This window comes from Mercenaria mercenaria, chromosome 2 (assembly GCF_021730395.1).
Source record: "Mercenaria mercenaria strain notata chromosome 2, MADL_Memer_1, whole genome shotgun sequence".
Classification (NCBI taxonomy): Eukaryota; Metazoa; Mollusca; class Bivalvia; order Venerida; family Veneridae; genus Mercenaria; species Mercenaria mercenaria.
The window spans coordinates 80902886-80928977 of record NC_069362.1 but is presented as its reverse complement, the minus strand read 5'-3'; the positions used below and the strand labels follow the sequence as shown (position 1 = coordinate 80928977).

Genomic DNA, 26092 nt, shown 5'->3' with positions numbered 1-26092 from the left:
TAAGATTAACTTCCCAAATAAAACCAGAAATAAATCAACAAGCTAAGTTGATATAAATTGAGAAAACAGTCTTTATCTATTTTGTCATCAAATTTTTAATGTTCAAATCAAAGAGTAAAACTTACTTACAACTACCAAATTATGCTAATTTTCTACCATAAATGAGCAATAAAAGAGAACTACCTTCATTTTCTTACAGGTGAACAGTCATTCTAGGGGCAGTAAACTTTCGTTTTCGTTTATCTTGCCATTTTCATTAAAATTGTCAGAAATGGTTAATAACGTGTCGCTGGGGAGCTTTATCGTGTTTTTTCCCAACTACCCCTTCCTTGGAACAGCTGATAAACGTTAAAATAATCGATGTTATATTGGATTTTTTGTTAGTTTTTAAATGCTGCAATTGGGCATGTTTTTACGTTAATACGCTTGATAATAATTATTATATACTGGTACTATCTTAATTCCACTGTCGTATTGCTGTCGGTATTTCAATAATATTTTTAAAAATCAGGTGGGTGTTCAGATAATTTTTTGACATTTTAAAACATTTAGGGCTTGAGTCCATGTTACAAGTGTGTTTAAAATGCAATAAGTTATAATTCCTTCAAAAGAATGACCCGACATGGTCTAATACTTTCACAGTTATATTGCAATCGTTTGCTTGACCGACAAGTCATTCAAAATGTGCTTTATTACATGACATCAGAAATAGGTTTCATTTTTTTTATCTTTAGCCCAGCAAGCCAGTGTTAGACTATATACCGGTCAATAACACAAACTATGGACCGGCAATTTATATAAGTAGACAAGTAATAATATAATAATACTAGTCTATGGTATTGAATGGGAAAAGAAGGTAACAAAAATATTGCGCTTACAGAAAGATTTGTATAATTCTATTACCTTTATATTCTTTGGTTTGTCAAAGATAACCAGAAAGCATCACGACAAAAGTTAACAGTAACGAAACCGATCTTATATTTATTACTTTTATTCGATTATCAGAAATAAAATGAGCAATAAGCATTAATCAAATGGCTGATCATTGATGACCACAAATATCACAACATGGTCTTTTAGTCCATTTATTTCCCTACTTCTGCGGCTCAGCAATCAGCCGCTTTAGTAACGCCATTGAAGTTCGAGCCAGGGCAGCGGCACGGAACGCTGAGTGTTTACACGATGTTACCGATATATTTGAATTGTTTATAAATAACCACCCATCACTAAGAGGCTGACTTCTGAAAACTAATCCGAACTTGTCCTTCCATTCTACTCCGCGCGTATTAAAGTTTTGTTGTAACTCTTCTGTAATTGGTGAAATGCTGATCACAGAGGCGTATAGGAGGCGTGGAAAAGACGTGTATTGGTCCGCCCATTTCCACAACACTAACTCACAAGTAGCAGACTCGCTCATTATATCGATACCTGCCTACTGTGAGGGCAGCATGATGCCGTATAAGCTTCATTGAAGATGAAAATCAAGTTATAGTCAATTTAGCTGTAATATCAGCTCTAGGTGATGTAGTATCTATCTATTCCCTTTCCTTCACATTTAAACAGCCATTATTCTGCTTTAAAATAGTTTATATGTAATGTTTAATCAACAAACTGATCTTGTCGATATGAAATATTCAGGATTGCCATATTTCACGATGAAATCATACTTTTTATTTAGTGGATTTTTTTTTCTTCGCAGCTTTAGATCTTAATGGTAGTGACAATGCAAATTTTTAGTATTGATTTGATTTATTTGCTTTTCTGCAATTGTTTTCTGTAGAAAAGCAATCCAATTATAGGCAGGAATCTAGGATAGCCTAGGGTCAGACTCTAGCAGTGTCTACTATACCGCCCGTGTGCTACATTAAATAATGTAATTTCGCAGACCACTGATCTATAGAGGACTTCCATCAAGGGGTAATGCAGTCTTGGAAAATGCACAGCGAAAACTCTTATTTCTCTTTTTATGAGTGATACTGTCGCGGGCAAGACACTTTGTTGTAGTAATTACGCAGAATAAACTCCTGTTAGAGATTTCACAACGGTCTAAGTTTTCTGAATAGATTCATAGAGCTATGAAATTTTTGTTTGGAATTAGTTTTTCAAACAGCACGGTCGATATTAATGTTACCCGAAATGGCATAATAGCGCGTTAAAATATTCTCCTCCCTCTCGATTAATATTACTTTTGCATCTGCGCACAGAGCTAGTGAAGTTTTTTCTTAAATTTTGATTTTCAAATTATGTTCAAAGTGAGTTTTTTGTGTGTTTATACTGCTATAAAACAACATGCTGGCTTAATAAAAGCGTGATTTATGCTCCTTTGAAACATTTCTTGATGATCGAGATGTAATAAAAGTTGTTTTGCGGTGAAAAGTTTGAATTGGGCGACACGATTTTACAAACAGATGAAACACAGTTGACACTTTAGTATCGCTGCCCGTGTTCTACTTCACAATATTTGAGCATGTATTACATGCAGACATGATTGTTGCATGTCCTCATGAGTACTGTTACCCTTGTTATACAGGGCAACATACGAGTCCCGTAAGACGTACCACGTGATTTGATGACAATGCCGTGTAACATCATCGAGACAAAATTAAACTAATGGAGGCCCCGATCTTCCTACAATCCGCTAGATTAATGTGAAGGATAAATCATATTGTAGCGAAATGTATTGCAGCCTCGATGTCTCTCCTGACCAATTTGTACACTCTCTGATAAGAGACAAGCTTAATGTATCAATTTAGGCACAAGTGCGCTTTAATTGTCCCTCGGGCACGATATCATCCTTTTAATTTACGAGTGAAATCTGAGGCAATTCTTTCTTCTCTTTCCGACAAGAAAATTACCCGGTAATGGACCTTCCATGATATCTTTCGCAATGGCTGTTATTTCAATAAAAGGAATAAAGATATTAAAGAAATTAATTTATTTTTTTCGGAGTCCATGCGAAATGACCGAAAAAATATGATAAGCAAATCCATGAATCAGCTTAAGCTGCGACGCCATCTAATGCACGTTTGCCCTGATTATACGCTTACGTCGTCAGAATAGCGGCACGTTATCAGTAAGCGGCATTATCTTACTTTTTGCGGTTCCTTAGAAAATGTGGGGATTAATATTTTCCCGACATTGTCAAACGTTAATTGCCTAACAAGTTTGTCTGTTATAGGTATTTTTCTTATTGTTTAATGGTTAAATATTTACATTCTACCATATTTTTACAGTAAAATTTATATTTGAATGTAATGTATCTATAAAACATAATTAAGTAACATTTGCAGTTTATAAAACGTGTGTTTTGTATAAATGTCTTCTGTTTAATGTATTATTTGAATGTTTTGTTGAACTAGACTATGCTACGCCTACTTAAAAGTGTCTAAGAAATATTACTGAGGTAGGTAACCCCGACCCAAGCTAGCAAGAAATTTTACTGAGATAGGTAACCCCGACCCAAGTCACTTTTAACAACGCCAACGTAAATGTCTCTTTTACTAATGTTTTGAGCAAAACATTGCTCGCACAAATTAAAGATGCATTTTGTTCAACTTATGTTTTGTTGGAAAAGCGAAAGAATTCCGTTTTGAATGTGATTTGAACAGTTTTATACTTCTCCATTTTATCACACAGTTAATTAAAATATATTGTCAAGTTTCAGTGTTTTAGCATCAATACAAACTATTGTTTTGCCATTCATTGGTTGTGGTTTAGGTAACATGAAATACTCTTAGTGTTTAACCTTACTGCTTGTTGGGGGTAACGCTTACAATATCATTCCCTTTTTGCGTTGTTTTTTTAGTTTTCCCGACTCTAGAACATGTGGTTGCTCGACTGGTGCTGTCTCTATTTAGAATAGTTTTACATTACATTGCCTATAGACACTCTGTACTTGTTTTTACAAGACTATGTGCTAATTGTCGTGTTCTCTTTTCCACTTTGTTTACAATTCCAAGTTATCCTTTTCAGTCTGTGAAAATGCACCTTTAATGGGCCATTTACCTGTTTGGTCTTAAAGGTATAAATTGACGTATTCGAATGTGATGTAGAAATGTGTCTCGCGGGTACTATAGACCTGACACGGTGCCGCCGTTACTTCTGCACGATGCATGTCGTCGAATATTTTATACACCACAGTTTGCACAGAAACAATTAGAATTCAAATCAATTATTTACACATTAAACAAATGATTGTTGCTAGTACCAATATCAGAGCATCTAGTATCAAAATTTACGACCATTCATCATTCATATGCAGGCAATTACTTGGAAATTATTTGGAAGCGCATAAATTTGTGCTCGAATCTAGATATATGATGATTCTACGTGATCATAATGATGATCGGCCTGTTAGAGTGATTAAATATAGTGATAGTGAAATTTCATAAATTACTTAGAACAACTACAGACAGAACACACACTGATCAACTGTTAGTGCGTGTCTCGAGTCTATTTCAAAACAACACATTATCTTAAAAGATTTATAAGTCGCGCTTGATTCTTTTGCGAAATGATATATCAATATGCTAAAAAATCTCGTGCGTTTTCTGTGCATTGTTTTGTTTCAGTGCACAGAGAATGACTACGCCTTGCCACCTTAATGCTACCAAAGATATAAAACAGTGCCTATCATTTATTATGGAGATATTTTACAATAAAACGTACGAATGGACAGCCCCGGATGAGACTGTGAGTTGACTGTTATGACAGATTGAGAAATTGGCTTGAATAGCTTAACAACTGAACCGATGGTTAATTCTGCTTCACTTAAAAGGCAATACCGCTGTAGCCAGTCCGTTACAAAATTTCTTCATATTTTCTCTCCGAATTTCTACAAGAAAATCTTTACCAGTGCAAGGGGTGTCAGTTACGTTATTAGCATTTTGATTCTATGCTCTGAAAGCCGCGAATAAGCGCCGTGCTTTCAGTTCCGCGGACTTCAGAGAGAGCCGATTTATTCATAAGTTTTTGTACGAGTTGTTAAGACAAGCTGATTTATTCAGAGGACTAGGCTGAAAGAGTATTAGGAAAGAGTGTTCAGCATACGTATTCAACGTGATTAACATAAGTAAGACGGTGGAGAAGGCACTTCAATAGAATAACGGCGTGAGTTGGAGTGCAGCTTCGTATCATTATATGGTTGTGACATTTATCCTGGTCGTGTATTGATACTCTTGATGGGAGATCATTGAAAACCATCTGAAACACGAGGACTTTGCTCTTATTGGAACATATTCAATACGTTTTTATACGTCACAGAATACATTTTTATGAAATACATTAAAAGTATCTAATAAACGCCGGTAAATTATTCCACTATGAGTGACATTTTGTGAGAAATGTTGATTGTGTAATTTACATACGGAAAACTGATTCGTGTGTATGAACATTTTCTGTCGAGAAAAAACATATTTTCTGTTTTTCACATTTCAGAAAACTCCCATAATATGATAAATAGTTAAGAATAATTTAGTAGACAGGAGAGTAGAGATCAGAGTTAAACAATAAAAACAGTTGTTTAAACGTGCATAATTAAGCAGCAAAATGAGGTCAAAGTATAAAGTGAGACTGGAGTTTGTTCATTTCTAGGACTCCGTTTGATATGACGACATTCTATTCCCAGTTGATTTTAGTGCTTTGGGTAATAGCATGCTTCACTGGAAGATTGGATTATGCATTTGTCTTATTTAATTATTAATAAGTCTTAGACATGGGCTGCAGGATGCAGTACTAGATGTACCTATTGTGAGTTGTTTTCGCATTCTAAAATAATGGACATGTTGTATTTTGGGGACTCAGTGCCCTACTCTTATCAGGGCCCCTATAAACAGGGATTCGGTTACAATCATGGCGAGTTCAATAATTCTTGTGCCTATCAGTCGGTTGGGATGGGTTTAAGCGACATGGCAGCGTGCCGGTACAGCTCCATACCGGCAATGTCGTCGGCTTACGGAATGTATGCATTCCAACAAGCGAACTGTGCTAACCTGTTTGCGAGGAAAGCCGGACGGATCAAAGGTATATTTCATTGTTTATTAAGAAATATTTCATTGTACCATCTTCTGTTATCAGATTACTTACCAGTGCGAAAGAAATTTGAAATTTATTTAAGTCTGTTCTTTTCATTTCGATTTTCTTTTCCTTGATAGATACTTTGATGAGTACAGTCTTTCCCTTTTTAAAGTAAGAACATAACATAATATATATGAAGACATTTAAAAATGGTGTATGTCATTTCAAAAAAGATTTAGACATCACCGAATTAATATGAATACAATACGAACTTATTGAAATATGATATGTTAGCACTGTCAATAACCAGGGGTTTAAACACTTAATGTATTTCAAATTGACTTTCTTCATGACTTTTTCTGAATAATCTCGGTAAATGGTTGTGACATTATACCCAAAGATGCATATCAAGAGAGCGTTAAATTTCGATTAATTTTATTAATGTTCCTAAAAATACACAAAGGAATCTCGGCACAGAGAAATAAACATTTTAAACATGCATCTATGCTTTAAATCTGCTGTGATATTTTTAATTTAAAAAGTAAGATCATTTGAGACCAATGTTTCCAAAAATGAAAATATCTGATACCATTCCGTTCTAAATTTTAGGAAATTTTATATTTAATTTAAGAAATTCACAAGAATATAATGTTATTCTTATTGACCGATGTCCTAATTCTGTAATATTTCTTTCGTAATCACTTCGTCTTTCTGAAGAATTTAAAAGTTTTACTTTTTTCACATGGTAAAAGATACATTTGATGCAAAAAGATAATATGCTTCATAATTGAACAGTAAACATGTCTTTAAACAAATAATACGCAGTAAATTAAACATTAATGATGGTTATTAACACACATCAAAGTATAATATGGGAGAACACTACTCAATGTTTATGATTATTGATACTAAATGACATCAGTGGCCTAAATTAGATACTAAACACCTGAAAAAAGTGTTGCATGATGAATTCGTCCTCGTTTGTAATAATGATGAGCAGTTTTTGTAAAATTCCGAACTTTTCACTTTTATCTGTCTGTTCATGACAATTTGAATTTTTGCAAGAAAAAAAGAAGTGAAATTAATCTTTTATGTCATTTGTCACCCTGTTTTCATCATAATTAACGCCTTAAATTGGATTTAACAAAAACTGAAAAACAGCAGTTAAACTGCATGACAAATGAAACACACAACAGAAATCGTAAAGATATAAAGGAAAGGCAAAATGTTAGTGAAATAGTAATTTATTTTGTTCATTTAACAAAGTATATATCTGAACAAAAGGCGATTTTCAACATTTTTTCAGCTGGTGTCAGATTATAAAAATCTATCATAATATGAAGGAAATAAATATCTTATTAGAAGTTTTAGTTAGTTAAAACAAATTGTTAAACATTGTAAATGTATTTAAATTTTAGATAATCATTTACACAACTGTGCTAATGACTTTATTCAATATTTGACAAAACACTCCTTTTAATTATTAAGACGATTTAATTTCCAACACAGATACAGATAGAGACCTTTTAGTCAAGGGATTTTAAATGGATTTCTGACGAACAGATCTGAAACAAACATTGTAAATGATAAATTGAATGTTACATTTTTAACGACCAGTTGATTGAAGTTTTTTGCTCTTTTATTACTACCTTTGTCATACTACATTTTCTTTATTAATTTATGTGTTGAAAAGAAGAATTGAAAAAAACCAATAACAAATGATAATGTATTTACCTTTGATGTTCTATGTTTTAAGTGCAAATTGATACGTAACATTCTTATAAACATTCGTATGGTGACCATATAATCTGGTCATCTGTCGGTTTATCCGAGAGAATTAATTCGTTTTCGTATTTTTGTATGTTCACTGTTGATAATTACAGGTAGCTCAAGCTAATTAACTCTTGAGTAATTGAAGATGCGATATAATGAAAAAATGATATACAAATATCAAAATATATTTCAATAAAATTATGTATCTTCTCTAACAGTTTACACTATCACCTTTTTATTGACGTGACCACATTGCTTTCAATTGGCATTAGGAAAGTTTTCCTTGTAACTGAAGTAGGAAAATTTTCAATTGAATTAGAAAAAAACACGAAGAAGGTTGTAGTTGCTTGAAATTGACAGAACATGCATTTCGTTTGACAGTGTGCAATATGGACTTGTAATTGGTCACGCAAGACCATGCTTTGAATATGTCAGCAATGCCGACCTATCTGCTATGTCAAAGAATGCTATCACTTTATTCATTTCCTGACATGTGAGCCAATTTCACTTGATTAGCGTCAAAAATTCCAATGGTCTGAAATTTATCTTTCAAACGTCAATTCATTCTAATACGGGCAGTGTTAGAATAGTTCCCTTTCTGATCTCCGCATAACATAATTTGATAATTGTTTAAACAAATGTCTCGCGAGTTATAGCGCCTAAAACCAGGAGGCCAATAAGTGTTAAATTAAATGAGTATTAATTGTTTCTGCTCCCTGTTCAAGTGCTTGCTCGCGGCAAATGTTTCTGCCTAGATGATGGAATTATGAAGACCACAGGCAAAAATAGAGTAATCAATTTATGTTCTTAGAGGCAAAACGATGAGACGTAAAGTAGCTAACTCTGTTTGATGGCATTGTTGTGACAGTAGTCCGTCATGTGAAAGGTAACGGTGATGAAAATAAATGTTAAGTTACATACATAAATATTTTTTAAAATTTTCTTTTGGAATATTAATAAAAATCTTACCATAATAATCGCTATTAAAGAAACAAAAAATATATTTTCATTTTTATTAGTCTGATGTGCGGTGCTTTATTCAACGTAATTTTATATAAAATGTTCATAAGTGTCGCATATAAATTCAAACAACATTTCTGTACGGCATTTACAAGATTTTTATGTTGTAATTTAGTTATGCCGCCTGTTTAAATGAAAATTAGTCGATTTTTAAAGCGGCTTAAATTTTCGATTGTTGAGTTTAATTGAATAATATATATTTTGGTATATTCTTTAATGTACATTAATGTCTAGGACCTTCTTAAATTGTGTAATAAAAACTGAAAAAAGATAACTCATAATATATATATGGTTTATGTTGTCTCGTAAATTACTCTCACTTTACAAACACATGAGTATACAAAGGTCTAAATACTTCCTTTTACCTTAAAAAATGCTGCTATGGCATTCTCCCTATGAAGAGAGAATTATAATGTTCACATTATATTTAGACATTTATATCCATATAATGAGGAGTGGCAATGTTTTGTTCGTGTTAGTTTTTGTATCAGGTTCCATAAAACGAGTCCTTGTTATAGGTCAAAAATCACTTTTTGCGTTATTTATGAACTTGGCTGCAATCAATTTTGAATTAAAAACTATCACTACAATTTTCTGTTTTGACCACCGCTCATCAGCCGGGTTGACAGGTGCTTAATTGGCCAGTAGTCACAACATTTCAACCTGTATTTTCTTTCGTTTCTCCAAGTTTGACAATAAATTGGTCATTACGAACCGGATTTGATTTCATTTTGGCCCATTTTTCTCTTTTATGGTCATCATTTTAAAACAGAAGAATCTTCCCCTGTACAGCAATCTCGACGTCTTCTTCAACGCCCATCTATACATTCCGTGGAATAAAAATCTCAGTTTCACTGTGATTTCTTTCGCGAAAAAAATGGTATCCTCTTCCGCTCCGTTCACAAATTGAGTGATCGGATGATTTTTAATGATAGCCTATGATATGACATCTTTATTTACCAATGTTTTGACAATGGTCTTGTACCAAGATGCTCGTGTCGCATGAGTAGCCGCCGTCTTAGCTGAAGAGAACCCAGAGTTTGTCAATGAATTAGATAGAGTTACATTTGCCAAAGAAGTCATAGATAGAATTACCCAAAATTGCAGAGATAAATTGATCGCATCATGTTTTACGTGTATGAGGTCCACAGATTTTGAATAGAAAAGATAGAGACCTTTTTTGACAGTTAGAACAGATAATTCTATTCCAATGAATTGCATGAGAATAAATTCCAGTACCGATGGGTCAAACCGAGGTTCATCCCTAACAAATTTGTTCAGATAGTTTGTTCAAATGTTAAAATGTTATTGTTTATTAAATGGTAGACGTAGATAACACCTTTTTGTCTTTATGTTTTAATGTAGATAAGGATTTTAAGATACACCTGTTGGTATCTGACGTTTCAGCGCATACTTGTCTTGACTTTGTCATTGTTGGCTTTGATCATGAGAAGCACTTTGACTTCAGATTTGCATATATTACCGCTATCTGTTTTGACTCATTCCTACTTTTCATAATATCACAAAAAGCACATTCTGTTATTCTGATTGTTACAAAAATGTGTAATGCAACAATTGTCTTCAACGTATTTTTGCATAAATTTAGTATAGTTATGAAACAAAATACTGTTGAAATTGATACACATTATAAACTGTTAATTTGTATCCAAATGTTATTAATATATGCCCAACGAAATATGCAAAGCGATGACGCATAAGCCACTCTGTAGGTGAAAGACTAAACACAGACTGTGTGGCACATTTTGCATAGTTTGCGTACTATTTCTCTTCCATATTTCGACCATACTATTCGTGACAATATTTGAAATCAGTGATGTTTAAAGAAGAAGTAAGACGCTGATGGTACAAGACATAGTTTATTTCTTCAGTAAATCAACTATATCAGAAACATTTTCTCTATTTACTCGAGAAAGCAGTGAAGGAAATCCTCTCGCTGTATCTTGGTGTATCAAACACAGCAATCGTGGGAATTTTGTGTAATCCTACCCAACCTTACAAAATGATAATTTGTTAATTCAGTTCTTTGCTTCATTACACTGGCATGCTCAAATTCATGAAATAATGTTGTTGTAACATAACTCTATTATAATATAAACGAACGTTAAGTTTAATTGATATAATTCGTTTTTCAACTGTTTTAAATTTGAAATAACGGTCGGTTAAAATGGGATAGAATATTTGGATGTTCCTCAGTCAACGCAATGATAGAGACATTTTGCTCAGGACTGTAGCTAAGCACTTTGTCAGAAACATTTTAATAGCTATATCGGCCCCGACGTACTGGGAATTGTGCATCACACATGGCGTGCGCTTTACAGTTATTAAAAGCAGTTAATTTAAGGACTGGATTATTCATAATCTAGTCAATTACGTGTTCATCTGATCTATTTGCTCTTATTATTATAAATTCAAGCTATAACTAAAGCAATAAGCGGGAGAAATGGCCAGTATTTTCAATTATGTATTAATTTTATTGATAGACTGATTAGCATGTTATACCATACCAATTAAGAGCTAAGTAATTGATCGGTCTGTACCATTGCCACTTCATGAGTAACGTCATCTTTGTTCATTTCCAAAGATCTCTACTTTTAACACAGTATGAAACTGATTGTTAAATTAAAAACTAATATTATAAAGCAGTTTGAGGTAATTTTCAATTTTGATATCTTAACTTGAATAATGATGCACGCTCCTATTTACATTGATCTAAACTTTATGTACAATCCTGTAACAGCACTGTAATGTCTGAACTGACAAAAGTTCGGAAATCACAACTAATCTTCTATCTAAGGCCCACTAAAACAATGGATATGTTTTATTTAGCGGAATGGACAAAAAACAAAATGGCAGTTTAGTATCGGGTTGTATGTTTATAATGGCTTGGTTTCGTGATGAGGTGCATTTATAGCTCGATTTGGTGTCGTTTGGTACACTATTGGGTTGATGTGTGGCCCATTTCACGGCCCGAAACATGAGAATATAACGTTTTTAACGTCTCTCATATAGAGTAGCTATCCTAAAATCTTTGCTCAAATGGGAATCTTTTGTTTTACAAGTATTAAATTGATCTTTGATAAGGAAATGTTAAGTTTTGAAGGTATTTGTTTTGAAATATAATTGATTTTAGATACGAAGGTTAGGGCTGTTTATGTACATGGACAAAAAGCGTTAGCAATCAACTTTAAATGATATCTTTATTCGAAGAGATTTTAATGTTTAGTCAGTACAGATTTATGTATAGATTTATACATGCGATGTTTTCAAAGGTCTGATATTGAATTCCATCGTTTTGTGTCATATGTTGAGAACTGAATTAATATTTCCAGATCGGAAATTGTGACAATGTTATTTAAACCAGATTTATTGATTGTTTTATATGAAACATTAGATTTCTCAACCGATTGAGATAGAATGGAGCATTATAAGAACCCAGACTGAAAGGTTGTCAATATAATTCTGAAGTTTCTTGACCCTTAACTCATTTATTTTTTTATATGTACCTGTATTATGCATGTACTTTTCATCTGCCTTTATAACTAGTCATTATCTGTCTGCGATCATATTTTTATGTAAATGGTCGTAAGACCGCTCTCCTTTGTCCATAACGAATTGTTAAGAACAGTACTTTTCCTATACTACACACTTGATGTACATGTATATTTTTCATTTTGAAGTTTTAAAGCTTATTAAAAATCATATGAATCTCCGCGTAATTAACAATACATTGCTACAATTTACATGCGAATCAGTGTTAGTAGTCTGAACAATTTCCATATATTTGCGATTGTACATTGTCTTGGTATAGTTCGCCTACATGTTTTCCAAACACTCTGTCACATTATAGTGCCATGTGATTCTAGGACAACGTGTGCACATTGTATGAAGAACTTGAACCATTATTTATATAAAGGCATGGTCGTAAGAGGCGATTTATAGGGTCTGAACAATATGTTTTGATGTATCTCTGTGAATCCAGCAGGTACTATATCTCATATGTTCATTTAAAAAATGTGATATGAAACTAGAACTTTCAGTCGAGTTTGGTGCTATATAACGTAATTTCTGTAATATGTTTGTGCGCCATAAAACCGAAACCAGCAGCTCTGACCTTGTAAGAGGTAGATGTGCCTAGTGTTTTAGGTTCCGGTAAGTTTTACCAAACTAACACTTTAGATAAGATTATATTAGAAAGACTGCATTAAAATTCATTTTCAGGATGCATGTAAGGAAAACATATTTTCTTGCAAAGACCAGCATTAGCCACTGCCATTCTTTATGCACCAGAACATGTACATAACATGCCCAAACAGGGCTGATGAAATTTGTTTACATTTTATACAGTCATGTAGAAAAATGTATGCTGCTTATCACAAAAACACGGACAAAGATGCTTTAGACAAAACCACGTTCTTAGAAACACCTGAAATAAAACTCCTGTAGTATATGTATAGATGCTTGCATGATAGACACGAATATACATAGACAAAATAAAACATAACAGACAACATGTAGACGAAATAAACATTAAGTTTGATTGGGTTAAAGCACCAAACAAGCCTTTCAAAATATCTGGACAAAAAGATATACAGTATAATTGTTTCATTTTATAGTACTAGTATAATATACATTTTTTAAGTATGCGTATCTTTTTGTTTGCAAAAAGAAGATTTTTTTTTCGAAAATACTATGTGTCTGAAATATTTGAGGTCCACACTCTCTCCTGATAGTCAGCATTTTACTCGAAGTTAAGATGAACTGATGTATTCATATGACAAAATGTTAGCAAAAAGCTATGATTAGAACACATTTTAGTTTTTTATCTTAGATACACACAATAGAATGATGTAAGGAATAATCGATGATATTCTTAAAAAGACAAACCAGTGGATATTATTTTCTAGAATGAAAAGAAAAATTGAAGATATTTGTAACTAGATAACTAACTGCTTATTCTATATTTCTATGTAAAAATAGCGTTTATTTCAGATAGTGCATTGTCTGTAGATCGTGTACTGCAAGTTATAATTTTTGAATAGAAGTGAACAGGAAACTTCAAAGTCAATTCGTTTTGTATTAATTAAAGTTTCATTTGAATATTCAAAATATGGTCATCTTTTAACTCGTACTGTCATTCAAATACACGTGAGAATCAAAATATTAAGACGTTCTGTAAGAAACATTGACAAAAATGGCTACAATACATCAAAGATATCATGCACTTTTTCAATATACCAAATTTGACCTTGTCTTTAGAAACAAAATTACGGAAATCAGCATGAATATTTATAAAGACCTCATCTTTAATGACTTTTTTCACTTTTTATATAGGATGGTTGTCTGTAAAGTTAAAACGGCTTCAAATACGAGTAGATAATTATCATATAAATGAGTGAGCCAAGTGCGCCGGTATAGAGAGAGGATTTGTCAAAGTAAAGGAACTCTCCGGGAGCTCATTCCCACCCGGACACTGGGTACCTGGCTCGTCAATGCACCGCAGAGAATCCAGATGTTTTACAATAAACTACCGTACCACAATCTCATTAGAATTAACAGGTCCAATAACTGATCAATTATAATTACAAATTTTTATATCAAGTTTTATATTTCTATAAATTTCATATTTTTGAAACGAAAACGGTATGCTCTTTCATTTCGGAAAGTTGAATACACTCTCACCACCATAATATCCCACCAGCCAGAGTTTGTCTGATTTAATCAAGTTTGGACTTGAAATGTATCAGATGTTTTCTTATAAAGTCGTATTCCTACTGTTTTAAGGATTGCCGCAACAATCTCAGTACTGTCATTGTGGTTTTCTGTTTTTGTGTAATTCTATTTCCCACTATAAGTATATCTTATTGTTTACTTATGATAAATGATTCAAAATGATCTTCATGAACTCAAAACGCCCGACAGTTATTTTTGAGTTTTGCCATCTTCAGTTCCCAGTCTTTGTCATTTAACGTCTATTTTAACACTCTTAACATCTAGATAATTATAAACAGAGTAAAAGCGAGATAGCAAGAATCCAATATATATAAATCCCAGTTATTAATAATACGTATTGAATTGTGAAACACACAGTCCAGAAACAAAGTATATGATGTTAATATATTAACAATTATTACTATAGAATGAGTTTATGAATATTTTGAGCGCATATTTAAATACCCTGATAGACATATTTAAATGGCAATTTGTATGTAATTACTGTAGCGCAAGACTGGTTCTCTACAGAGTCTTATCCTGCGCTCTTCTTCTCTTTTTGTGCCTGTCGGTTCATCTGGAAAAAAAAGACATCGCACGAAATGTTAGATCTATCAGTTATGAAGGTTATGATAATCCTATACAACCGTGATGATCCGCTTAAAGGTATTGTTTCAATGTATCACCGATTGTTTCGTTAATGGAGCTTATAGACTTCCTCAACGCTTTGACTTTATATTGTTATACAGGGGTTCACAGTGACAACTTCGACATAAACATTGTTCTATCTATTGTAATAGATGCCATTGAAAGAAATGTTGTACTATTTACTAGCTTCACCTAATATTTGAGAAGTGCAGCAAACAATCTTGTATTGTTGTGTTACAGATGCATGTTTAACGTTACATATAGACCTTGTTCTTTACTGTTTAGGTTCAATTCTTCTAATATTGTTAAATCAACACCTGTTGTTAAATTTGTAAAATTTAAGTACATACAAAATCTTAACGGTTGTTTTGACAAATATATCATTTAAATATGCGGTAACTTTACGTTCTTTCCTTTTACATGTTAAAAAAAGTAGCATAAGAATTATCCGATGTTTTACATATCCGAAAAGCCTTTTATTTTTGTTTTACTGCCTGTTTCCTTTTAATACGGAAGCCAGACACAGGCGGTAAAATATTACAATTTGCACGAAAACTTTTACCTTAAATTGAAACTTACAATTAACATCCTCAGAAAATTGACATGAAAATTATTAGCAACATTAAAAGAAAGTGGGCGAGACTGCAGTTTGATAGTCCTTGTAGGACGTCCCGTCATGATCGATGAGGCGGGAGATTAGCTATCGATACGTGGATCGTGGCCAATGGAGCCTGAACTATATGATACCAAAATATACCTTACAATTATATTTCATATGATTTATAGAAAAAAATGCGGCTTTGAACGCTGTAATTGAAAGGGCGATGCATGACTACGCTCTCTGTGTACTGTGGACATCCATGGATATCATTAGTTTGTTGTGAATTGGAACGTAAATAGTGACAGTACATGCAAAATTTCTAGTAAATATAAAGCCTGAATATATGTATAAATAGTTAGTTCAGTTTTTGTTGGATAATTTTTGTTCTTATCTAATTTACAAGTAAAATCTGGGGTTTGGCTCATTGATATGACAACCGTGATGGAATTCTCGCCGGCCACCTATCGTTACCCCTCTAATTTCAACATGAATGTAGTGGATTATTACCAGTCGTGTAAAAGTAAGTAAATGATACGGGTTAATGTTTTGTTAACATGTGCATTCTCTGCACCATTTCTTCCAGCACACAGATCATCTTAGCTCGCTCCTCCCACACCACACGCCGTTAATCGACGCTTTTTATAATTCCGGAAATCTTGCGTAACGGCTTGCAACGTTAGATATGTAAACATTGATACGAACGGGTTAACAATAGTAAAACTGCCTTTCTTGTCATTTTAAAATTATATAGCGATTGAGCAGCCTCCTATAAATAGGTCGATTTTTAACTTCGAATTGATTAAATAAGATTGCGATAATAGATATATTTCGCCATCAGATATTAAAATACAATTTTATTTAGTAGCAAAAAGAAGCAAACACCTCTTGCTAATGAATATGAATGTAAATTAATGCGAGTATTCTCTACAACAAACATAGGATATCTTAAGGTTAACTTAAAAATAAAACCTTAAACGTTTCTTCATTAAAGCAGTGCTGTAGTAATTAATTATAGTTATGATTTACAGCTTAAATACAAAGATGAAGGTGTTTCGCCGCATAGTCTCTGTTAGATAATTTACCAGGCTTTTGTATAATTTTTCATTTTATCTTGTCACCTTTGAGGTGAACATCCCCATATTTTTAATTCATATAATTATTTCTTTAACATTTATATTAAAACCAGTGTTTCCAAATATGCCCCTTTTCACTCAGGTCAGTGAAATATATATATGTCTGTAAATGGTTATCAATCATGGAGGCTGTTGTCATGGCGGTATCTAAATCTACTGTCCAGGGATGGTTTTGAACAATGACCTGTCTCTTCATCAAAGTAATAAACTGACCATATAAATACAGCGGGACAACTTTCGCTCCTTTTTACGTCAAAAGTTGTGAATAGATTCATTTTATAAATGTTTACCGCATTCTGCAATAAATGTCAATTTTTTTTTATTTTTATTTTTTTAAATTCGTGAGAAAACGTGTATGTGTCCTCAGAGACGCGACGTCAACCTCAGCCTTTTTTTAAGGAAGAGATTGTAGCGAATAATAATAATAATGATAATAATAATTTGGTTAATAAGTTGAAAAAAACCCCACAAAAAGTGCAAAATACAATGTTGAATATTTGTTAAATAAGGATTCGAAGAAAAGACCTAGACAAGAACATATTAATAGTCGTACTCTGCTGCATGATTTGTCATTTAGAGGTTGTTCTTTCCTCTGCTTGAGTAGTTTGTGGTATCAGGTCTGGCGCGGAACATATTCCGAGATTATTCACGCTACTTACCGCATGTTCATGCTGCCAGAGGAGATGATTGTATCTTAATTGTTCCGTATAACACGTATGGTGCAAATACTTTTTTGTCGAAACTTTTTCCCGATTGGATTTTCAGCAAAAAAAAAAAAAAATCGTTCAAATTGGTAACAATAAATGAAAATTGGCCAAAATTGATCGGGTCTTCAACTTTCTAACTTTGATAACCTACGATTACTCAGATAATTTGTCGTAAAACAACGTTTTCTTCTCCTTTGATATAAATTTTTTACCTTCCTATAAGAATGTAGAATCCATTAAAAAGAGCCTGGCTGAAAATTATACAAAAGGTTTTATCATTTTATTTACAGCAATTTTTGAATGATTCATCATATTTATGATAACATTTTGTCGGTAACATTTCGTTCAACGCAGTTTTTGGAAAGTCCTTTGAAGTTTTAACCTGTATAGCTGTTTTAATATTTGTGGACGCTAATGGTAGAAAGTGAGATTTTATCTGGACTCATCAGTCATTTCTACTCTTCACCTTAATTGACATTCAGGATACTCCCGTGTTAAAATATTCAACAAACTTTTGTCCGGAATCTGTGAAAACCATACTCTGTTTAATACGGATATGACAGAGAGTCAATAACAGGGAAAGTTATATTGTTCGCAGAAACAGCCAATTTGTGATTTAAGTTAAAAGCATCTTGATCGGCTGCTTTGAAATCAGCATTTAAATTGAGAATTGGATCAATCTGTGTGTCTAAATCAGCAGAACATGACATGTGCTAGTACCGATATTAAAACTGATAAAATAGTAGTAACTCCAGTTAAAGACAACGCCAAGAAAGAAATAGTTGCTTGAATTTTTTTTCTTTTGCTGAAGACGGAAATAGTTGCTTGAATTTTTTTTTTTTTGCTGAAGACGGACCAAAATATTGAAGTTTTTTGCCGTCAGTACAAACTGCCGGGCTTTTGAACAGTATCCCGGTTGCTTTACCGCCCGTGTCCTGCACACCCACCCGTGACTGCCTGACTCACAGAGCAGAAAATAAGAGGAGTGTTATTTGAAGCAGCGCTCCATAGAGCAGCTACATTTATATGAGTAGTTAATTCAATTTTCCAATCACCTACCCCATCTTGGTAGCTGGTTTGATTGTCAACTGAGGTGTTAACGAGTGATACGGTTGTTAGTTCTTTGATTTGAGCTATTGGATATTATTATCTACATCAATTATAATGCTGACTGCTTCACCAGGCCTGGAAGTAAAATGAAATAAACATTTGTGAATATGCGCTAATAAGGAAGCACTTTTTAATTTCGTGTTTTGTTTTGCGCTGTTGAAATATCAGAATGTATTTGAAGTCTTTTGTTTTACACTTAAATTTGTCAAAGACTTGTGTCAACTTGTGATCGGAGTTTTTATTCTTTGAATAGTGTAATCAGTTAACTTGAAGGGTGTCAGTTTCAGATATTTTTAACTTAACTAGTGGACTATCTGTTAATTACGGGACAGCACGTTGAATGTCGCTTGTATGAACCGTTTACGCATGCCATTTAGAACTGAAAAGAGTACCCGATTGTTTAAAACACAAGGGTATTAAACTAGTGTAGATCATGATCTCCCAATCATTGCTTGTATGAACGTTCTCCACGCGGGTGTGCATTGAACCCCAACAAGTTTGGGTTCGCGTATTGTCAGCAGTAATGTTTACTTGTTCCATATGATCGACATTATCAGGATTTAGTGATTCTTGTGATTTTTCTTCTATTAATGGAGTAGTTGTTCGTTTTTAAATTTATTTATTTATTTATTTGGACGGTTATATTTATTTATTTAATTTTATTCGAAAATGGAAAAAGTGTTCGATATGTCCCAACATATGGCCGGATACCCACAGGGCCAGACTATGGATCAGAGATTCGCACCCATGCAACAGGCGTGGGCGCCCTACCCGTCACCCACCTCGTTTTCTCCGTACCATCCTTACCCTCGAGGATTTGACATGTTCCAGGGAAATTTTATGGATGGTATGTTTGCTGGAAACGTTCATTTAAATTGTGCGGTCATTATTTACAGGAATAAATTGCTTAACATTACTGTTTTGATAGTGATTCATGCCGTAAAATTACAAGTTGTTACATTTGCATAAAGCCTTTATTGTGCCACCTTGATAGATAATTGCTTTCTGTCTTATTAACTAATTGAATGTCGTCTTTTTTCAAACGTGAAATTATTCAGTTTGACTCGCTATTATAATGCATCAACGCGACATTTGCACATAATTTGCAACAATTTTGTAAATGATTTTACATGAGTAGAGATGCGGCTGATAGAACCCATTATACATAAAATATAACAGATACAATTACTGAGGGAGATCATTTCGTAGATATTAATATAGAATATCGATTACTTTTTATCAAGTCTAACGCCGTATTTTCTCTTCATTATTTGTAAATTAATAAACAGCGAGATCGGTAATCTTCGCACATTCCCTTTATCAGAGTTGTGTAATTATAAAAACACTGCACTTTATGCTTTGTACTTGGATAGGATGCTGGTATGATGTACAGATTGTTTTGGGTTGTATAATGTGTTTAAATCATTAAATATACATGAACAGTTGCTGAAAACATAAAGACCATGTTGTCGTTGTCTGATATACGAGAGATTGTTCAGCATATAAAACAAGTGTTTAAATATTCTAAACTATTATAGATATCGGGAGGGACTGGTCTGTGTATTAGATACATCATAATGAAATATTCTGGTATTCTATCGACCGAAGTACAAGTTGATTAATGCATTATAAACAAATTAGATCATGCATTTTAAATAAACAGTCATCATTTTGTAAACATAAATTTTATAAAATTATATTTAGGTGTATATGTACAAATGCCTTTAAAGACGCATAATTTTATATGCGTACACACACATAAAGAAAAAAAATGTTTATTAAAATGTAGTAAAATATATTCATTGTGTACCCGGGTACGCAGTAAAAGGACGCAATAAAAGAACATTATTTTGATGTATGAACTGTAGAGAACACAGAACAAAGGTGTCAGAGCAACACGGTTAATGGTAGAAACTAACATAAAAAGTGTTTTTTTATGTTTTAAAAAAGAAAGTGAAGCTTCAGTATTAGCATTTTTTTGGCTATTTTCTGAAGGTCTAAAACATATTTATCTTAGTTTTCTCGACAAGGGTTGGGAAAGTAAGGAATTGGGAATCAAAGTTTTATAGTATCTCTTTAGCCAATTCAGTAGGAGGTTCATGTTCAATTCAAAGGTCTTAGAAAGTATTTGTCTTGCACAAGGTACAAAACACCTACGTAGACATTTTATTACTAAGATATTAACCATATCAAAACAAAAGTATTAAACATGATAATATGCCTCTTCAACGTCAGTATAATTCGTGTTTATTATTTTGTTGATTACAGGCCAAGTCGGCCTGCCTTTGTATTAGCTTAAAGATGGCATATATAAAATATCATAACAATAATTTAGATAAATATACGAGGTATATATTAATTAAGTGTCTTTAGTTCCGTTTCACAATTTTCAACAATTCTATCCGATCTTTCAGACATTTGCGACTAAACCTGCCTCATTTTCGGTTATTTATTATGACTTTAATAACTTTAAATACATTTCAAAGGGTTAATTGTTCCCGTTTTCATCTATTTCTAAACAGCCTTGCCGGAAGTATTTTGAAGCAGTTTAGGCCAAAATTTGAAATGTACAGAAATCTCCATTCTGCTGTGTTTTATATTTAGATTTCTATTCACATTTAAGTATATAAAATGGGAACTGAAAAATTCTCGTAAACCTCAGACACAGACACGTTCAGATAGAAAATAGCATTTCCCTATTAATTCTTCTTGCAGAGGAGTTTTACTGGCTTTTAAGCCGTTTTTATGTTATTCATACATATACTCCCAGTGCTTCTTATGTTATACCAGTCCATTTCTCAGGATTTGGTCACATTACTGAAATACTGTTGAAAAATGGCGTTAAACCCAAAACAAACAAACAGGACTAGGCCTGAAAATGTTCATCTGACACATATTTTACACAAAACCATAATGCAGAATCTTTTAAACAGTTTCAATACTTATTCCATTCAACACAGTTTGATATCATTTAGTTTTATTATGAATATTAAAGTGAAACTTAAAACATGACATACCACTGTGCAGCAGCAACATCAATATCATTTAATAAACATAGCTGCCTGTAATAAAATGTGTGAAAAGCAATCGTTTTACATATGTACATTTACATAGACATTAGACATTTACAAACTGTTTTTATGTATTTACAGGTCATGGTGGAGTAAACCAGCTTGGTGGTGTGTTTGTAAATGGGCGTCCATTGCCTGACGTGGTACGGCAGCGGATCGTGGAACTGGCTCATACTGGGGTCCGGCCTTGTGATATCTCCAGACAGTTGAGAGTGTCACATGGCTGTGTTAGTAAGATACTCGGCAGGTATGGACAAACAAAGTGAGCTATCTTTTCTTCTGTATACATTGAGTGTATGTTGCTCTCTACATTCTTTCACTTTATTACTTGATGTCATTTTACATACTTTAAAGACAACAGACTAGACAACTGAAATTGCACTGCCTGTAATATTCTCATGAGAGGAATAAAGACATAAGTTCAAACAAATTTAGGCCTTTTCCTACAATATCTTAAGACGTGATATATAATGCAGAATGTTCAGAATGTTCTCAATAATTTTTCAGTGTATTAGTAGTCACCGTTGCTGAAATGGTAAAACTATATAAGGCAAAAGTATATTGTATCAAGTCGTCTAATCTATATATCATAACACGGTTTCAAACATATTTTCGAACACCTGTTTATCTTGATATTCTGAAGTTTAAGTGTTGATACGGACACAGTAAAATAACTTACTCATGCGTCTGTTGAAATACAGGCTTGTAATAAAATGCATTTGATATTTACACCAGCTTTAGTCTTCTAAAAAAGTATTTTCTTACACCTGGTCCTATTTGGCCATCCATACCTTTTGGCCATATGTTAACAGACGCATTGTCTATACACCATATCTTGGTCCATCGTTACTGTGGTTTTATTTGTAGACCTTTATTTTAGCATAACATGTTTTGATATACATATTCAAAGAATTACAATTTGATGATATTTACTTCTAGCATTTGAAATTGTATTATAAGATAAATAATATGTTGATATATTTAACATATCAGCTTTTATGTATCAGGTTCATATCCCCAGTTGATATATGCAAATTTGAAAATGAAAATACCTTAAGTTGAAGGAAACCTCAGATGTAGTAGTCATTATAACTCATAATTCATTTAAATTTTGAAGATTTGATCTATGTAATTGTGTATTAAATCTACAGTAAGCCCGTTTCGCTTGCTTGTCAACTCGTACCTGGGTTGATGATTAAATTTTGTTATTATTAACAAACATATGGGGGGTGGGGACGGTTAAAGTATTGCTCTGCAATAATCATACTGTTGTTGATACATTTCGGCTTCAATACTACAAAACTATTTTTAGGAAAGGCAGTCCTTTTTGTCCCATCATATACATTGAGACAGTATTGTCTAAATGTTGTTTACCTTGACAAAACATCTGCACTGCATTTCAAGGTTAGACATATCATCTTGGACAATTTTACAAAAAGTAATGGATATGTCTCCATTAATCATTATTGTTAATATTGTTGAATAAAAATATATATGAAAAAGACAACATGAGCTTTATCCTACTTGCCAAATTCACAGGAGAATTTTCAACATATTCTGAAACCTTTTATACAGGATAGTTTTTGCCATAATCTATATTCATTGACACTTTCGTTTATTAGCCTATATTCTTCTATTGCATAATATGTTGTTGTAAAGAAATTTCAGGTATATCATAATATCTCTCCTGAAAGAAATACCGGGGAAAGGTTTTTTTCCTAACACACCAATCGCATGAGCAGCACCAATTAATCGCGTATCGCATGACAATTGTTTTACGCGAAAGGTATTAACAGAAACGCTGTGTTTTAAAACATGACAGAAATCAATCTGAAACTATCGTTAGAGTCGTGATGTTGCGCTTTGTTTTTCTTTTATCTTTAATGGAATGAGCATTATTGCGGGTTGTTTTATCTGGTAGCAAAATAAAAACCCATGAAACAAGTAAAATAGGATAAATTAGATTTACTTGTACAATGGTATAGGTTAGGCTTTGATTGGACATTTTATTCGATTATTTCAGGAACTATTTTATGTCCAGTTTGAAAGCAACTAACTAAGCCTTTCTTGTTGATAATATTTGAATTCATTTTCAAACAGTAACTTGTACACAATACATTAATCGAGACCTGTAATTCACATTGAAATTTTACTAATTTGAAAAATATGCTTATGTTTGTTAATTCCAATCCCTCATTTTTGACGATACGAACATGACACTAGGAACAGCAACGTTGTTATATTCTTATACATTAACATAATAATATTTTTGATATTACAAGCTTTTTACAGATGAATGTTTGCAAAATAAATCCAATTTTTAGAGGCTTTATTTATGTTTTAATATTTATAAATCTAATAAATATAAGATATGAATTTCGCATAAAATACATTGACATTGTTTATGTAAATAAAACCGTATGGGACTGTCAGTGACTGTCTTTGTAAGGTGTAGATGACCACAAAATTAAATGTGTAAATACATTGTGAATTGTACTAGTCCGCCTTTGGTACACAAAAATGCATTGTTGTCTACCTACTATAATATTTTCATCATCTTCTATCCATGAACCTTTTCCCGTAGATCGTTGTATGAGTTATGAAGCAGATGTTTGTGTAATGTATGAAGACTTCACTCTACCACATTGATGAATATATCATAATTAAGCATTTGTCAGTGTGAATTAATTTTCCTTTGATCTTTGTTTTGTTTTGCAATTTCATTCTGTTGTTTTACACATAAACATAAGATGAATAAACTAAATTTTGGGCTTATACTTTTTAAATGCATAAACAGTGTTTTGTAAAAGTAAGTATTTACAACAAAAATAGGGAAACTCAGTATTAGACTTCATAACCCACCCATCAGTATATTGGTCTCACCATGTACGGACTATCAAAACTGAATAGAGGTAAATATCCTGCCCAAATGACCCAAGAGTTTATGTTGCTGAAAATAGTCCTGTGTAAAGTATATTATATATAGCTATAAAACAGACACGCTCGTGGAAACCTTTTATGTGTTTGACCACATGGTTTAACCAAAAGATGAACAAAAGATGATATTTCATTACCATTGAAAACCACTATGAATAAAGATAGAGATAATGAAGAAAGTGGTTCATGAAACTTTACAAGCCGTCGGAAATATTGTTTCAGTAAAAGCGAATAATGTAACCAATAGTTAAACCGCTACCCAAGACGATTGCGTGCAATATAGCATTGAAACTAAATATCTCAACAGAATTAGGTGCAGTAAACGCTTTGGTTTGTCCAAAATGTACCGAAAACTACCCTATGTTCTTTGTGGTCAACATGATGTATTTATTTGCAAACTAGTAATTATTGGAATAATTGAAGCAACCGTTTACTCAGGTTACTTGGCGTTGTCTTTCCTTACAAAATACAACCTGTCAGAATAATAGTAAACCAGTGACTGGTAAATTATCCCGTTCGCAAGTTACGCTTAAAAACCTTTTTTTTTTTTGCTGAATGGTCCCAATGAATGTCCTTTTTGGTATCCGTTCACTTAGTGAAGAACTCGTTTTAAGGATTTTCTTGTGTTTCACTAATTAAGCATATACGGTTTCCGTTAGATAGTACTTCGCTTGTTTTGCAAAAATATCTTTAACGAATTGTAAGGAATACCTGCCATAGGGTCACCTAAGGTGAGAGGTCATTGGGCATTGTATTGACCATGTCTCAAACAAAGAAAAAAAATATTTCCCTATGATGTAGCAATTAAGGAATTTAGTAATCTTCATTTCCAATCTGTTTTGTCCATTGAATTATTATACTGGCATTTAGAGTAGAGTCGCACTACAGATGTTATATGATTTTAAGTCTACAATACGCTATCACAGGACACCAACGACGAATATTTGAATTATGTACTAATAGTTGATTTACAGTTATGAGTAAACTTTAAGCTATGTTTGAAATTAGGAGAATATAATTTATAGTTTCAAAGAACAACTTCGAAATTAAATTAAATTTGTCAAATCCCCTATCGGGTAGTTAAAAGAAATCTAGTATGACATATAAATATGCAAATACCAATGTAATTAGATTATATCTGTAAGAAAGCAGTTCGTGTTTTGATTTTTGCTTTAAATAAAATTTTCTAATTAACTGATATTTACTTAATATTTAAATTTCTTTTCTTTGAGTTGTTCTTGTGACATAATTATAATTGAAAGTTGAACAAATATACCTTTGATTTCAGAATACTTTCAAGAATATTTAAGATTTTGTTAACAAACAGATAGTTGTAATTTCATTCGA

The 26092-nt window shown here is 32.7% G+C and overlaps 1 protein-coding gene across 8 annotated transcripts in view; it reads left to right on the top strand.

Annotated features, from left to right (window-relative positions):
- LOC123564404 (paired box protein Pax-5-like) overlaps window positions 1-26092 on the top strand; it is an 86196-nt gene that overhangs the window by 29385 nt on the left and 30719 nt on the right. For 6 of the 8 annotated variants that reach the window (XM_045357961.2, XM_045357960.2, XM_045357958.2 and 3 more), the window contains one exon: window positions 21890-22070. In XM_045357961.2, coding sequence (XP_045213896.2) covers window positions 21890-22070 — 181 coding nt within the window. Of the gene's footprint in view, window positions 1-5759; window positions 6022-21889; window positions 22071-26092 lie in introns of those variants that run through there. The other 2 variants (XM_045357964.2, XM_045357959.2) reach the window with 2 other exon arrangements.